The sequence below is a fragment of the Rhinatrema bivittatum genome, chromosome 6 (genome assembly GCF_901001135.1).
Source record: "Rhinatrema bivittatum chromosome 6, aRhiBiv1.1, whole genome shotgun sequence".
Lineage (NCBI taxonomy): Eukaryota > Metazoa > Chordata > Amphibia > Gymnophiona > Rhinatrematidae > Rhinatrema > Rhinatrema bivittatum.
In genome coordinates, this window is record NC_042620.1 from 6,201,215 (window position 1) to 6,215,377 (window position 14,163).

General features: G+C 48.9%; 1 protein-coding gene across 1 annotated transcript in view; it reads right to left on the reverse strand.

Annotated features, from left to right (window-relative positions):
* The window catches only part of SPEGNB (SPEG neighbor), a 28,814-nt gene that overhangs the window by 3,769 nt on the left and 10,882 nt on the right, over window positions 1-14,163 (reverse strand). Inside the window, exon 3 of the mRNA XM_029605010.1 lies at window positions 9,099-9,406. Coding sequence (XP_029460870.1) covers window positions 9,099-9,406 — 308 coding nt within the window. The remainder of the gene's footprint in view (window positions 1-9,098; window positions 9,407-14,163) is intronic.

Here is a 14,163-nt window from a genome sequence, read left to right on the forward strand (position 1 = left end):
ATATCAATGTTTTACATTTAACTTGCCAATGTTTATGCTTTATCCTATTTTCTTCAGATGGATCCTCCTTCCAATTTTTTAAGGATTTTTTTTTTTTTTTGCTAAAATAGCTTCTTTCACCTCCCCTTTTAACCATGCTGGTAATCATTTTGCCTTCTTTCCACCTTTCATAATGTGTGGAATACATCTAGACTGTGCTTCTAGAATGATATTTTTTAACAATGACCACGCCTCTTGGACATTTTTTACTTTTGTAGCTGCTCCTTTCAGTTTTTTTCTAACAATTTTTCTCATTTTATCAAAGTTTCCCTTTTGAAAGTTTAGCACGAGAGCTGTGGATTTGCACACTGTTCCTTTTCCAGTCATTAAATCAAATTTGATCATATTATGATCACTATTGCCAAGCGGCCGCACCACCGTTACCTCTCTCACCAAGTCCTGTGCTCCACTGAGAATTAGATCTAAAATTGCTCCCTCTCTCGTCGGTTCCTGAAACAATTGCTCCATAAAGCTATCATTTATTCCATCCAGGAACGTTATCTCTCTAGCGTGTCCCGATGATACATTTACCCAGTCAATATTTGGGTAATTGAAGTCTCCCATTATTACTGCACTACCAATTTGGTTAGCTTCCCTAATTTCTCTTAGCATTTCACTGTCCGTCTCACCATCTTGACCAGGTGGACGGTAGTATACCCCTATCACTATAGACTTCCCCGACACACAAGGGATTTCTACCCATAAAGATTCAATTTTGTATTTAGTCTCATGCAGGATGTTTATCCTGTTGGACTCTATGCCATCCCGGACATAAAGCGCCACACCTCCTCCCGAGTGCTCCTCTCTGTCATTGCGATATAATTTGTACCCCGGTATAGCACTGTCCCATTGGTTATCCTCTTTCCACCATGTCTCTGAGATGCCAATTAAGTCTATGTCATCATTCACTGCTATACATTCTAATTCTCCCATCTTACTTCTTAGACTTCTGGCATTAGCATACAAACATTTCAAAGTGAGTTTTTTGTTTGTATTTACATTCTACTTTTCAGCTGATGGATAAATTGGATTTTTTTAGCTCAGGTGAGTTTTTAGTTACAGGCACTTGGACTACTTTTCTTATTATTGGAACCTCAATGTTGGGATGCCCTAACTCTAATGCTTCAGAACCATGCGCTGCTGAGCGACTGTCGGCTTTCCCCTTTGTTCTAGTTTAAAAACTGATGTATCTCCTTTTTATAGGTTAGTGCCAGCAGCCTGGTTCCACTCTGGTTAAGGTGGAGTCCATAGGTTATTAACTACATAAGATTGCCATACTGGGTCAAATCGAAGGTCGATCAAGCCCAGTATCCTGTTTGGCAGGATCCCAAGGGTAGATAGATTTCATGCTGCCTATCCCAGGGATAAGCAATGGATTCCTGCAATTCCACCTTAAAAATGGTTTATAGATTTCTCCTCAAGGAACTTGTCCAAACCTTTTTTTAAATGCAATTACACTAAGCACTTTCACCATATCCTCTGGCAATAAATTCCAGAGTTTCATTATGCATTGAGTAAAAAAATCTTTTCTCTTATTAGCATTAAATGTAACTTCATTGTGTGTCCCCCTGGTCTTTGTACCTTTTGAAAGAATAAACAACTGATTAACTTTCCATTCCACTCATTATTTTATAGATCTCTGTCATATCTCCCCTCAGCCATGTCTTCTCCAAGCTGAAGAGTCCTAACCTCTTTAGTCTTTCCTCATAGGGGAATTGTTCCATCCCCTTTATCATTTTGGTCGCCCTTCTCTGTACCTTTTCTAATTCTGCTCTATCTTTCTTGAGATGCGGTGACCAGAACTGCACACAATACTCAGGATGAGGTCGCACCATGGAGCGATACAGCGGATTATGACATTTTCTGTTTTATTCTCCATTCCTTTCCTAATAATCCCGTGCATTCTGTTTGCTTTCTTGGCTGCTGCTGCTGCACACTGAGCAGAAGATTTCAATGTATTATCAACGATGACCCCTAGATCCTTTTCCTGAGTGGTGACTCCTAATGTGGAACCTTGCATTTTGTAGCTATAATTTGGGTTTCTCTTCCCTAAGTGCATTGCTAGATTAAAAAAATGGCAGAGCCTCTAGCAATTGTATTAAGGAATTGACCGCAGATGAAGACGCTAGCCTAATCATCATGTTGGGTGATTTTGATCAGGCAGATTTGCATGGAAGCACAAGTCTATCAAGTTTCAGTGCACTTTAAATGGTGGTTTTTATCCCCTATTAACCTATGGGACCTTAGATTATTTTCACTCAAGATGATTTTGCCTGGGAAATGATTGAACTTTTAGTGCTTCCTGTCTGAGATTGCCTGAAGCCCACTGCAGTCAGGAGGCAATAGATTATACAGCTTTAGCACAAAAAAGTATCTGATACCTGTTGAGAAGTAAGAGAATAATAATTTCATAGTACTCAACACCGTATAGTACGGGGTGTTCTGCTTATTCATCTTGAGTGTCACACATGAAGTTAGCACAGGTTACCCATTTCTGCATTTCCATCCTCTGTGTTTATCCCAGGCCTTTTTGAACTAATAATAAACAAGTTTTAATTAACTATAAGAAAATACTTTGTTGTCAACAATAGGCGGCGTTTCTAGTGACGTGATCACCATTATCAGAGGTAATGTAGTTACTAGGAGGTTGATAGTCAAAAGCCATTTAGACAGATAACTCAAAAGTTATCCATCTAAATGACAAATGTGGCGTATTCAGCCACTTATTCAGCTGAGTTATAGCCAGATAATTACTTTTCTGTCTATAAAAGGGCATTTCAGGGGAGTTCCAGGGAGGAGTTGAGTTATCCTGCTAAGATAGCGGAAAATCTGATATATATCCGGCTATTAGCTGGAAAATTTTAGAGCTGGCAAGGGAAGAGCTCCGTAATCCACAATCCAATGGGAGCACTGAGAGGAGAGGATCAGCTAGCATCTATTTATTTTTATTTATTTAAGAGCTTTTATATACCGATGTTCATGTACTGGTACATATCACGTCGGTTTACATAGAACCAAAGTTGGAAATTACATTGAACATTATATCGAACAAGAGGGTACAAATAACAGGTCTAACTTCGTGAGAACTTATAGATAACGCAGAGAGCTTATAGATAAAGCTGAGGACGACTTAGAATTTAAAATTTAAAATCATTACAAATAACAAATAAATAAATAACAATCAACAAAGTCGGAATTACAACCAACTTAATAAGCATGGGTGCAGATTGAAGTAAAGTAGAGCTAAACAGGAGAATTAAGGGCTACGGCGTCAGACTTCTAGCATGATGGGGTATGAAAATGAGTGAATCAATCCCTAGGAAGAGACCTTTAAGTGAAGGCTTTTGTAAAAAGCCAAGTTTTTAGCTTCTTTCTGAACGTTCGACTACAGGTTTCTAGACGAAGGTCCAAAGAGCAGGGCTGGCAGTCGAGAATGCTCTTTTCTTTAGTAGTGACTTGGCTGGAGGTGCATATAACATGCCTAAGTAGCTGGTTCTGATAGGTCTTAGTGATGCGTGGGGACGAAGTGGGTCGCTTAGATCTAGCGAAGTTTGGGAATGAATGGTCTTGTGGGTTATGGTTAGTACTTTGAAAATGATTCTATGTTTAATAGGGAGCCAGTGAAGGTTTTTTAGAATCGGTGTGATGTGTTCACCTCTCCTAGAGTTAGTTAGAATCCTGGCAGCCGAGTTCTGCAACATTTGTAGTGGTTTGGTTGTGATAGCTGGTAGGCCAATTAGCAGAGAGTTGCAATAATCGATTTTTGAGAATAGAATTGTTTGGAGGACTGTTCTAAAGTCCTGAAAATGGAGGAGAGGTTTCAGCTTTTTCAGTACGTGTAGTTTGTGAAAGCATTCTTTCGTTGTATTTTTGACAAATTGTTTGAGATTCAGCCTATTGTTGATGGTGACGCCAAGGTCTCTGACGTGTGTGGAGGGGATCCAAAACGGTGTGATTAGATTGTTGGCAGCCTGAAAGTTGTCATCCAAATTGATCAGCATAAGTTCCGTTTTTGAAGTATTGAGAACTAAGTTGAGGCTAGAGAGGAGGGAGTTTATGGACTGCAGACAATTGTTCCAGAAGTTGATGGTGTTGGATAAAGATTCAGTGATTGGCAGCAGTATCTGGACGTCATCGGCATATATAAAGTGAGTGATCCTTAGGCTTGAGAGCAGATGACAAAGGGGGAGAAGGTAGATGTTAAACAGGGTTGGGGAGAGGGAGGATCCTTGAGGGACTCCGAGAGTGGACTTGACCGGGTGAGAATCCTTGTTGCTTATTCTAACCTTGTATGTCCTGTTGGTAAGGAATGATTTGAATCATTCGAGGGCTGATCCAGAGATGCCAATGTCTGAGAGCCGGGTGATGAGGATCGAGTGCTTAACGGTGTCAAATGCTGCAGATATATCTAGAAGTGCCAGGAGGTAGGGGGTCTTTTTCTCCAGTCCGGAGAGGACTCTGTCTGTCAGTGAGATTAAGAGGGATTCCGTACTGAGGGATCTGCGGAATCCGAATTGGGTTGTTGTGAGAATCTTGTGGTCTTCTAGGAATTCTGACAATGGTTTATTAACTATTCTCTCCATAAGTTTGGCGATAAACGGTAGGTTAGCGATGGGGTGAAAATTGGCCCGGTCTGCTGGGTTCAGGTTGGGTTTTTTGAGGAGAGGTTTGAGGGTGGCTATTTTTAGCGTGTCTGGTACTTCTCCTTGGGTTAACGAACGGTTGATGATCTCTGCTAAGGGCTTCGCAATGATGTTTGGGATGGCGAGTAGTAATTTGGATGGAATGGCATCTATCTGATGATTGGAGGGTTTCATCTTTTTGAGAATAGATTCAATTTCGAGTGTGGAAGTGGGTTCGAAGGATTCTAGGTTTGCTTTCTGGCTGGAGGGGGGAGAGAGGAGAGAAGGAGGTTCTATATTATGCAGAGCCAGAAGTGCTATTAACTTCAGGATTTTGTTTTCGAAGAATTGTGCAAGTTCAGTGCATCTGGATTGAGCTTGATCGTCAGGGATAACTGGGGAGGTGGGTTTTGTGAGCTCTGAGACATATGAGAACAGTGCTTTGGCATCAAAGGAAAAATTGTGAATTTTGTGGGCATAAAAATCTCTCTTTGTGCGAAGGATGTTATTTCTATAACTGTGCATGAGGGTTTTGTACTCATTTAGTGTATCGTTGGATGGTCTCTTTCGCCATGCGTGTTCTTTTTTTTCTCAGTTCTAGTTTGATGTTTTTTAGTTCTTGAGTGAACCATGGTTTTTTGTTTTTACAGGATGGGTCGAGCTCTTTAGTTTTTAAGGGGCAAAGTTTTTCTGCCACCTTGTTTGTGATGCTGTGCCATGTAGAGATGGCTGTTTCTGCGTCTGAAAGGTCAAGGTTGGTGAGTTCCGATGAGAGGTGAGAGGTAAGGTCTTCCATAGAGCAAGAGTTCCTATAGTGGATTGTGGTTTTAGTGGTTGTTGACAAAGGGTTGTCTTTGATACAGAGATCCGTTGTGATCATTAGATGGTCTGACCATGGGATAGGGGAGCAAAGAGGGGGGGAAGAAGGTATGAGGCCAGAGTTTATGAATATAACGTTCAGTGTGTGCCCTGCTTTGTGAGTGGGACTATTAATGATTTGTGAGAAGCCCATAGCCTTGAAGGAAGATAATAGTATTTCGCAGTTGGAAGATAGAGGGGTCACATCAATGTGCAGGTTAAAGTCTCCCAGGATGACTGCTGGGGTATCATTTTTGATGTGTTTGGCAATGAGCTCGATGAGTGGAGATGGATCCGAGTCTAGGAGGCCAGGCAGAGCGTAGAGTAAACAAATTTGGAGATGTTTAGAACTAAAGAGGGCAAATTCCAGACGTGAGGTATGAATAGTGATTTGTAGGGATAGTCTCAGCAAATTTTTGCAGCTAAGCAGAGTCCCCCCCCCCCCCTCTTTTTTTAGGTCTAGGTATTGAATAGATATCATAGAGGTGGAGTGGTAGTTGATTAATAAGAGCTAGGTCTGTGGATTTCAACCAGGTTTCAGTGATTGCACATATATCCGGTTGTGAGTCCAGGAGATAGTCGTTGATTAAATGTGTTTTTTTCTAAATTGATTGGGCGTTGAAGAGTGTTAGTGTGAAAAAGGAAAGCCCAAGGAGTTGAGTGAGTGGGGATGTCATAATTGGTATCAGACGCTGAAGTTGGGGGACTGTAGGATCAGAGCGTTTTATACGGTTATGGTATAGGTTTTTTATGGTGGGGATAGGGAACATGAGCATGATTGGAGCCCCAAGAGGATATTGAAGAAGAGGATGAATTAATGATGTCTGAATGATGCTTGTCTCAGCAGAAAAATGTTGGCTGATTGGGGTGAAGCCCTTAGTGGTTGGTTGAGAGCAGGACGTGGATGGATGAGGGCTGGATGAGAGCTGGACGTGGATGGATGAGAGCTGGATGGGAGCTGGATGAGATCTGGACGTGGATGGATGAGGGCTGGACGAGAGCTGGACGTGGATGGATGAGAGCTGGATGAGAGCTGGACGTGGATGGATGAGAGCTGGATATGGATAGATGAGAGCGGGACAGCAGTAGGCCGAGGCGGAAGGATTGCAAGTGTGTTGGTTTTGATAAGCGTATAATACTGCTGTGGCAAGGCTGAGAAGCGAAGGAAGGACATTATTTTCAATCCTCACAAAGGGGCGCACTAAGGGGCAGGCCCCTTAGGTCACGCTCCTTCGGGCACGCGACGCCGCTGGGAGGTCCGTACGATTTAAAGCCCACGATGGCGCCCTCTGATAGGCCGGGAGCCTGTCGGGGGCGCGGCAGACTCACCGCGTGCGTTGGGCGTTGCTTCCTTCTTTCTTTTTCATTTTTGTTTTCGTTTTCCCGTCTGCCTCCTCCATCTAAGAGTCCAACCCACTCCCTCACAGGTTTCTTGCTTCGGATAGATTTTAAAAAGTTTTTATTATGAGTTTTTACCTCTATGGCCAACTTCATTTCAAATTCTCTCTTTGCCTGTCTTATGAATGTTTTATACCTACTTTGACAATGCTTATGCTTTATCCTATTTTCTTCTGTTGGATCCTTCTTCCAATTTTTGAAGGACGTATTTTTGGCTAAAATAACCTCTTTCACCTCACCTTTTAACCTGTCCACCCCCTATTGGGAGACAATTCCTCTGCTGTCCACGACTCCAGACGAGGCTTCCAGTGCAGGAGGATGGGTCTAGTACTGCGCAGAAGCCCTCGTATTTGTACATTAATCTATCTCAGACATTGCTGTTAAAGTTCACTATGGCTCCTGAAGAGCATTTTAACATCATCTTTGCTGTTCTGTTCTGTTTTATGTGCTGCTTTCCTAGTGAGGGAGACCACTGAGATCAGTGAAGATCCCGCAAAGCCATCACAAGCTCCTGCACAGAGGAGACCAAGTTAAACTTGATTACATTTTTAAGCAGTGGCCTGGACAATTTTTCCCAAGTTCATTGGGACTTATTTCTAAGCCCCTGAACTTCGGGTTCTCGTGGACTGATAACTTATTGTTTCAGTTTTTGCAATAACCTTATCGGCAGGCTTCATCTGTTAAGTGGGAGATTTTTGATTTGGGGAAATGTTTTGAAGGGAAATATCTTCGGAAAAACCGGGTTGAAAGAAACATAAGAACAAACCTGGCTACCAAAATAATGAAACCCCTATAAAATGGTTTCTGGCTCTTTCAGTCCCATATTAACGTGAATATCTCTGCAACCTCTTATTGTATTTCAGGCGTGCGGAGACGGAAGTGACTGTGAGCAGGGATTAATCACCGTTTGTCTAGAGCAGTGAAATCTGCTGCTTCTCCTTCATTTCTCCCCTCCTTTAACTCTGCAGCTCTGAAAACAAACCCTGATGCTGGTAATGCCTTGTGCGATTTGTTTGCAGATTCACATCTCCTCCTCCTTAGCTCATTCTGTACCAAACAGAGCCTCTTCCTGCGCATAGGGAGTGCGTGGGATCCCTGCAAAGGTGGGAGAGAGGAGCACCCCCAGGGGAGGCTGCAGCACTGATAAGACAGAAACCCCTCCAGGAGCAGGGCAAGGGTAAGGGGAGGGAGCTTTGCTTTTCAGCAGAAGAAATCCTAGGCCTGATTGAATGGGACCCGGATTTATGGCTGATTTTATCTCTTTATTTTGGACGTTCTACCAGCCTTCCTCTCACCCTTTCCTGAGTGAGTGTGAGTGTTCAGAAGGGCACTAGCAGTCCATCTTTCGGATAATAGAAAGACTAGGGGGCACTCCATGAAGTTAGCATGGGGCACATTTAAAACTAATCGGAGAAAGTTCTTTTTTACTCAACGCACAATTAAACTCTGGAATTTGTTGCCAGAGGATGTGGTTAGTGCAGTTAGTATAGCTGTGTTTAAAAAAAGGATTGGATAAGTTCTTGGAGGAGAAGTCCATTACCTGCTATTAAGTTCACTTAGAGAATAGCCACTGCCATTAGCAATGGTTACATGGAATAGACTTAGTTTTTGGGTACTTGCCAGGTTCTTGTGGCCTGGATTGGCCACTGTTGAAAACAGGATGCTGGGCTTGATGGACCCTTGGTCTGACCCAGTATGGCATTTTCTTATGTTCTTATGTACAGGATGCTGGGCTTGATGGACCCTTGGTCTGACCCAGTATGGCAATCTCTTCTGTTCTTATGTTCATCTGAGAGGCTGAGAGCTCCCTCTGCCTCCCCTGGCGTAGGAGGGAAGCCGCCTGGAGGCAGCGTCCTGGCAGATAGATTCAGACCTCCAGCAGACTGCAGGAAAGTGCCAGCAGGCGACATTTCACATGCAACGCAAAGCCTAAGAAGAAGGATCCCGAAGGGAGTGGGAGAAAACCCTTTTTCACTACAGGACGTTGGCACCTGAAACAGACTTCCAGGAGCCCAGAGGCGAGGCAGAATTGAAGCAAGCATGGGAGAGACAGGAAGGGACCTTAATGGGGGGGCTGAGATGCATGAGAGTGAGATGGGCAGACTGAGTGACTTCAGGGTGCTTGGCTACGTCTTACTGTGCACTTCCTTCTCTTGGTAAGGGTAAAGATTGGGTTTTCACCTTCCACAATGATTCTGGCGGAGTCGAAGCACTCGCCGAAGGTGTTCTTCACGGAGATGGTGTATTTCCCCAGATCCGACGGCCCTCCGTCCCTCACCACCAGCGCCACCACGTCGGGATCCTCAAAGAGGTAGCGGTATTTGGGACCATCCTTCAGCTCCTTGCCATCTTTACACCAGCGGATGAAGGGGTCCGGAAAGGCGCTGATGCGGCACTCGAGCTTGGCAGCACTGCCCTCGATGAGCTCCACGTCCTTCAGCCCCTGCAGGATCCTGGGGGGTCCCTTCTCCTTCAGCTCTTTCCGGGACCTGCGGGCGCAGAGAGGAGAGAAGAGTAGTGCAGGCACTTCTGAGGCCCTAAGCACTACAGGGCACTGCCGCTAACCCAGGCCCTCAGCACGTGTTAGCCCAGACTTCAAGCTGCACTACCCGAGACTGAGACAGGGGGGGGGGGGACACCTGGAAATAGCACTGCAACAGGACCAGGGGAGGGCAGCTAGAGATGGAGGGCATTGCTGCAGTAGTGAGTGAGGGAGGGTGGATGGAGATGGAGGGCATTGCTGAAGTAGTGAGGGAGGGAGGGTGGATGGAGATGGAGGGCATTGATGCAGTAGTGAGGGAGGGAGGGTGGATGGAGATGGAGGGCATTGTTGCAGTAGTGAGGGAGGGTGGATGGAGATGGAGGGCATTGCTGCAGTAGTGAGTGAGGGAGGGCGGATGGAGATGGAGGGCATTGCTGCAGTAGTGAGGGAGGGTGGGTGGATGGAGATGGAGGGCATTGTTGCAGTAGTGAGAGAGGGAGGGCGGATGGAGATGGAGGGCATTGTTGCAGTAGTGAGAGAGGGAGGGTGGATGGAGATGGAGGGCATTGCTGCAGTAGTGAGGGAGGGTGGATGGAGATGGAGGGCATTGCTGCAGTAGTGAGAGAGGGAGGGTGGATGGAGATGGAGGGCATTGCTGCAGTAGTGAGGGAGGGTGGATGGAGATGGAGGGCATTGCTGCAGTAGTGAGAGAGGGAGGGTGGATGGAGATGGAGGGCATTCCTGCAGTAGTGAGAGAGGGAGGGTGGATGGAGATGGAGGGCATTGCTGCAGTAGTGAGGGAGGGTGGATGGAGATGGAGGGCATTGCTGCAGTAGTGAGGGAGGGAGGGTGGATGGAGATGGAGGGCATTGCTGCAGTAGTGAGGGAGGGTGGATGGAGATGGAGGGCATTGCTGCAGTAGTGAGAGAGGGAGGGTGGATGGAGATGGAGGGCATTGCTGCAGTAGTGAGGGAGGGCGGATGGAGATGGAGGGCATTGCTGCAGTAGTGAGAGAGGGAGGGCGGATGGAGATGGAGGGCATTGCTGCAGTAGTGAGAGAGGGAGGGCGGATGGAGATGGAGGGCATTGCTGCAGTAGTGAGAGAGGGAGGGTGGATGGAGATGGAGGGCATTGCTGCAGTAGTGAGGGAGGGAGGGTGGATGGAGATGGAGGGCATTGCTGCAGTAGTGAGAGAGGGAGGGTGGATGGAGATGGAGGGCATTGCTGCAGTAGTGAGAGAGGGAGGGTGGATGGAGATGGAGGGCATTGCTGCAGTAGTGAGAGAGGGAGGGTGGATGGAGATGGAGGGCATTGCTGCAGTAGTGAGAGAGGGAGGGCGGATGGAGGTGGAGGGCATTGCTGCAGTAGTGAGAGAGGGAGGGCGGATGGAGGTGGAGGGCATTGCTGCAGTAGTGAGGTAGGGTGGATGGAGGTGGAGGGCATTGCTGCAGTAGAGAGAGAGGGAGGGTGGATGGAGATGGAGGGCATTGCTGCAGTAGTGAGTGAGGGAGGGCGGATGGAGATGGAGGGCATTGCTACAGTAGTGAGGGAGGGAGGGCGGATGGAGATGGAGGGCATTGCTGCAGTAGTGAGTGAGGGAGGGCGGATGGAGATGGAGGGCATTGCTGCAGTAGTGAGGGAGGGCGGATGGAGATGGAGGGCATTGCTGCAGTAGTGAGAGAGGGAGGGCGGATGGAGATGGAGGGCATTGCTGCAGTAGTGAGGGAGGGTGGATGGAGATGGAGGGCATTGTTGCAGTAGTGAGGGAGGGAGGGCCATTGCTGCAGTAGTGAGAGAGGGAGGGTGGATGGAGATGGAGGGCATTGCTGCAGTAGTGAGGGAGGGCGGATGGAGATGGAGGGCATTGCTGCAGTAGTGAGAGAGGGAGGGCGGATGGAGATGGAGGGCATTGCTGCAGTAGTGAGGGAGGGTGGATGGAGATGGAGGGCATTGCTGCAGTAGTGAGTGAGGGAGGGTGGATGGAGATGGAGGGCATTGCTGCAGTAGTGAGTGAGGGAGGGTGGATGGAGATGGAGGGCATTGCTGCAGTAGTGAGAGAGGGAGGGCGGATGGAGATGGAGGGCATTGCTGCAGTAGTGAGGGAGGGAGGGTGGATGGAGGTGGAGGGCATTGCTGCAGTAGTGAGGGAGGGTGGATGGAGATGGAGGGCATTGCTGCAGTAGTGAGAGAGGGAGGGCGGATGGAGATGGAGGGCATTGCTGCAGTAGTGAGGGAGGGAGGGTGGATGGAGATGGAGGGCATTGCTGCAGTAGTGAGTGAGGGAGGGCGGATGGAGATGGAGGGCATTGCTGCAGTAGTGAGGGAGGGCGGATGGAGATGGAGGGCCTTGCTGCAGTAGTGAGGGAGGGTGGATGGAGATGGAGGGCATTGTTGCAGTAGTGAGGGAGGGAGGGCCATTGCTGCAGTAGTGAGAGAGGGAGGGTGGATGGAGATGGAGGGCATTGCTGCAGTAGTGAGGGAGGGCGGATGGAGATGGAGGGCATTGCTGCAGTAGTGAGAGAGGGAGGGCGGATGGAGATGGAGGGCATTGCTGCAGTAGTGAGGGAGGGTGGATGGAGATGGAGGGCATTGCTGCAGTAGTGAGTGAGGGAGGGTGGATGGAGATGGAGGGCATTGCTGCAGTAGTGAGTGAGGGAGGGTGGATGGAGATGGAGGGCATTGCTGCAGTAGTGAGAGAGGGAGGGCGGATGGAGATGGAGGGCATTGCTGCAGTAGTGAGGGAGGGAGGGTGGATGGAGGTGGAGGGCATTGCTGCAGTAGTGAGGGAGGGTGGATGGAGATGGAGGGCATTGCTGCAGTAGTGAGAGAGGGAGGGCGGATGGAGATGGAGGGCATTGCTGCAGTAGTGAGGGAGGGAGGGTGGATGGAGATGGAGGGCATTGCTGCAGTAGTGAGTGAGGGAGGGCGGATGGAGATGGAGGGCATTGCTGCAGTAGTGAGGGAGGGCGGATGGAGATGGAGGGCCTTGCTGCAGTAGTGAGGGAGGGTGGATGGAGATGGAGGACATTGCTGCAGTAGTGAGTGAGGGAGGGCGGATGGAGATGGAGGGCATTGCTGCAGTAGTGAGGGAGGGAGGGTGGATGGAGATGGAGGGCATTGCTGCAGTAGTGAGGGAGGGAGGGCGGATGGAGATGGAGGGCATTGCTGCAGTAGTGAGGGAGGGTGGATGGAGATGGAGGGCATTGTTGCAGTAGTGAGGGAGGGAGGGCCATTGCTGCAGTAGTGAGAGAGGGAGGGTGGATGGAGATGGAGGGCATTGCTGCAGTAGTGAGGGAGGGCGGATGGAGATGGAGGGCATTGCTGCAGTAGTGAGAGAGGGAGGGCGGATGGAGATGGAGGGCATTGCTGCAGTAGTGAGGGAGGGTGGATGGAGATGGAGGGCATTGCTGCAGTAGTGAGTGAGGGAGGGTGGATGGAGATGGAGGGCATTGCTGCAGTAGTGAGTGAGGGAGGGTGGATGGAGATGGAGGGCATTGCTGCAGTAGTGAGAGAGGGAGGGCGGATGGAGATGGAGGGCATTGCTGCAGTAGTGAGGGAGGGAGGGTGGATGGAGGTGGAGGGCATTGCTGCAGTAGTGAGGGAGGGTGGATTGAGATGGAGGGCATTGCTGCAGTAGTGAGAGAGGGAGGGCGGATGGAGATGGAGGGCATTGCTGCAGTAGTGAGGGAGGGTGGATGGAGATGGAGGGCATTGCTGCAGTAGTGAGTGAGGGAGGGTGGATGGAGATGGAGGGCATTGCTGCAGTAGTGAGTGAGGGAGGGTGGATGGAGATGGAGGGCATTGCTGCAGTAGTGAGAGAGGGAGGGCGGATGGAGATGGAGGGCATTGCTGCAGTAGTGAGGGAGGGAGGGTGGATGGAGGTGGAGGGCATTGCTGCAGTAGTGAGGGAGGGAGGGCGGATGGAGATGGAGGGCATTGCTGCAGTAGTGAGGGAGGGAGGGTGGATGGAGATGGAGGGCATTGCTGCAGTAGTGAGTGAGGGAGGGCGGATGGAGATGGAGGGCATTGCTGCAGTAGTGAGGGAGGGCGGATGGAGATGGAGGGCCTTGCTGCAGTAGTGAGGGAGGGTGGATGGAGATGGAGGGCATTGCTGCAGTAGTGAGTGAGGGAGGGCGGATGGAGATGGAGGGCATTGCTGCAGTAGTGAGGGAGGGAGGGTGGATGGAGATGGAGGGCATTGCTGCAGTAGTGAGGGAGGGAGGGCGGATGGAGATGGAGGGCATTGCTGCAGTAGTGAGGGAGGGTGGATGGAGATGGAGGGCATTGCTGCAGTAGTGAGAGAGGGAGGGCAGATGGAGATGGAGGGCATTGCTGCAGTAGTGAGGGAGGGAGGGTGGATGGAGATGGAGGGCATTGCTGCAGTAGTGAGGGAGGGCGGATGGAGATGGAGGGCATTGCTGCAGTAGTGAGGGAGGGAGGGTGGATGGAGATGGAGGGCATTGCTGCAGTAGTGAGGGAGGGAGGGCGGATGGAGATGGAGGGCATTGCTGCAGTAGTGAGGGAGGGTGGATGGAGATGGAGGGCATTGCTGCAGTAGTGAGAGAGGGAGGGCGGATGGAGATGGAGGGCATTGCTGCAGTAGTGAGGGAGGGAGGGTGGATGGAGGTGGAGGGCATTGCTGCAGTAGTGAGGGAGGGTGGATGGAGATGGAGGGCATTGCTGCAGTAGTGAGGGAGGGAGGATGGAGATGGAGGGCATTGCTGCAGTAGTGAGTGAGGGAGGGTGGATGGAGATGGAGGGCAT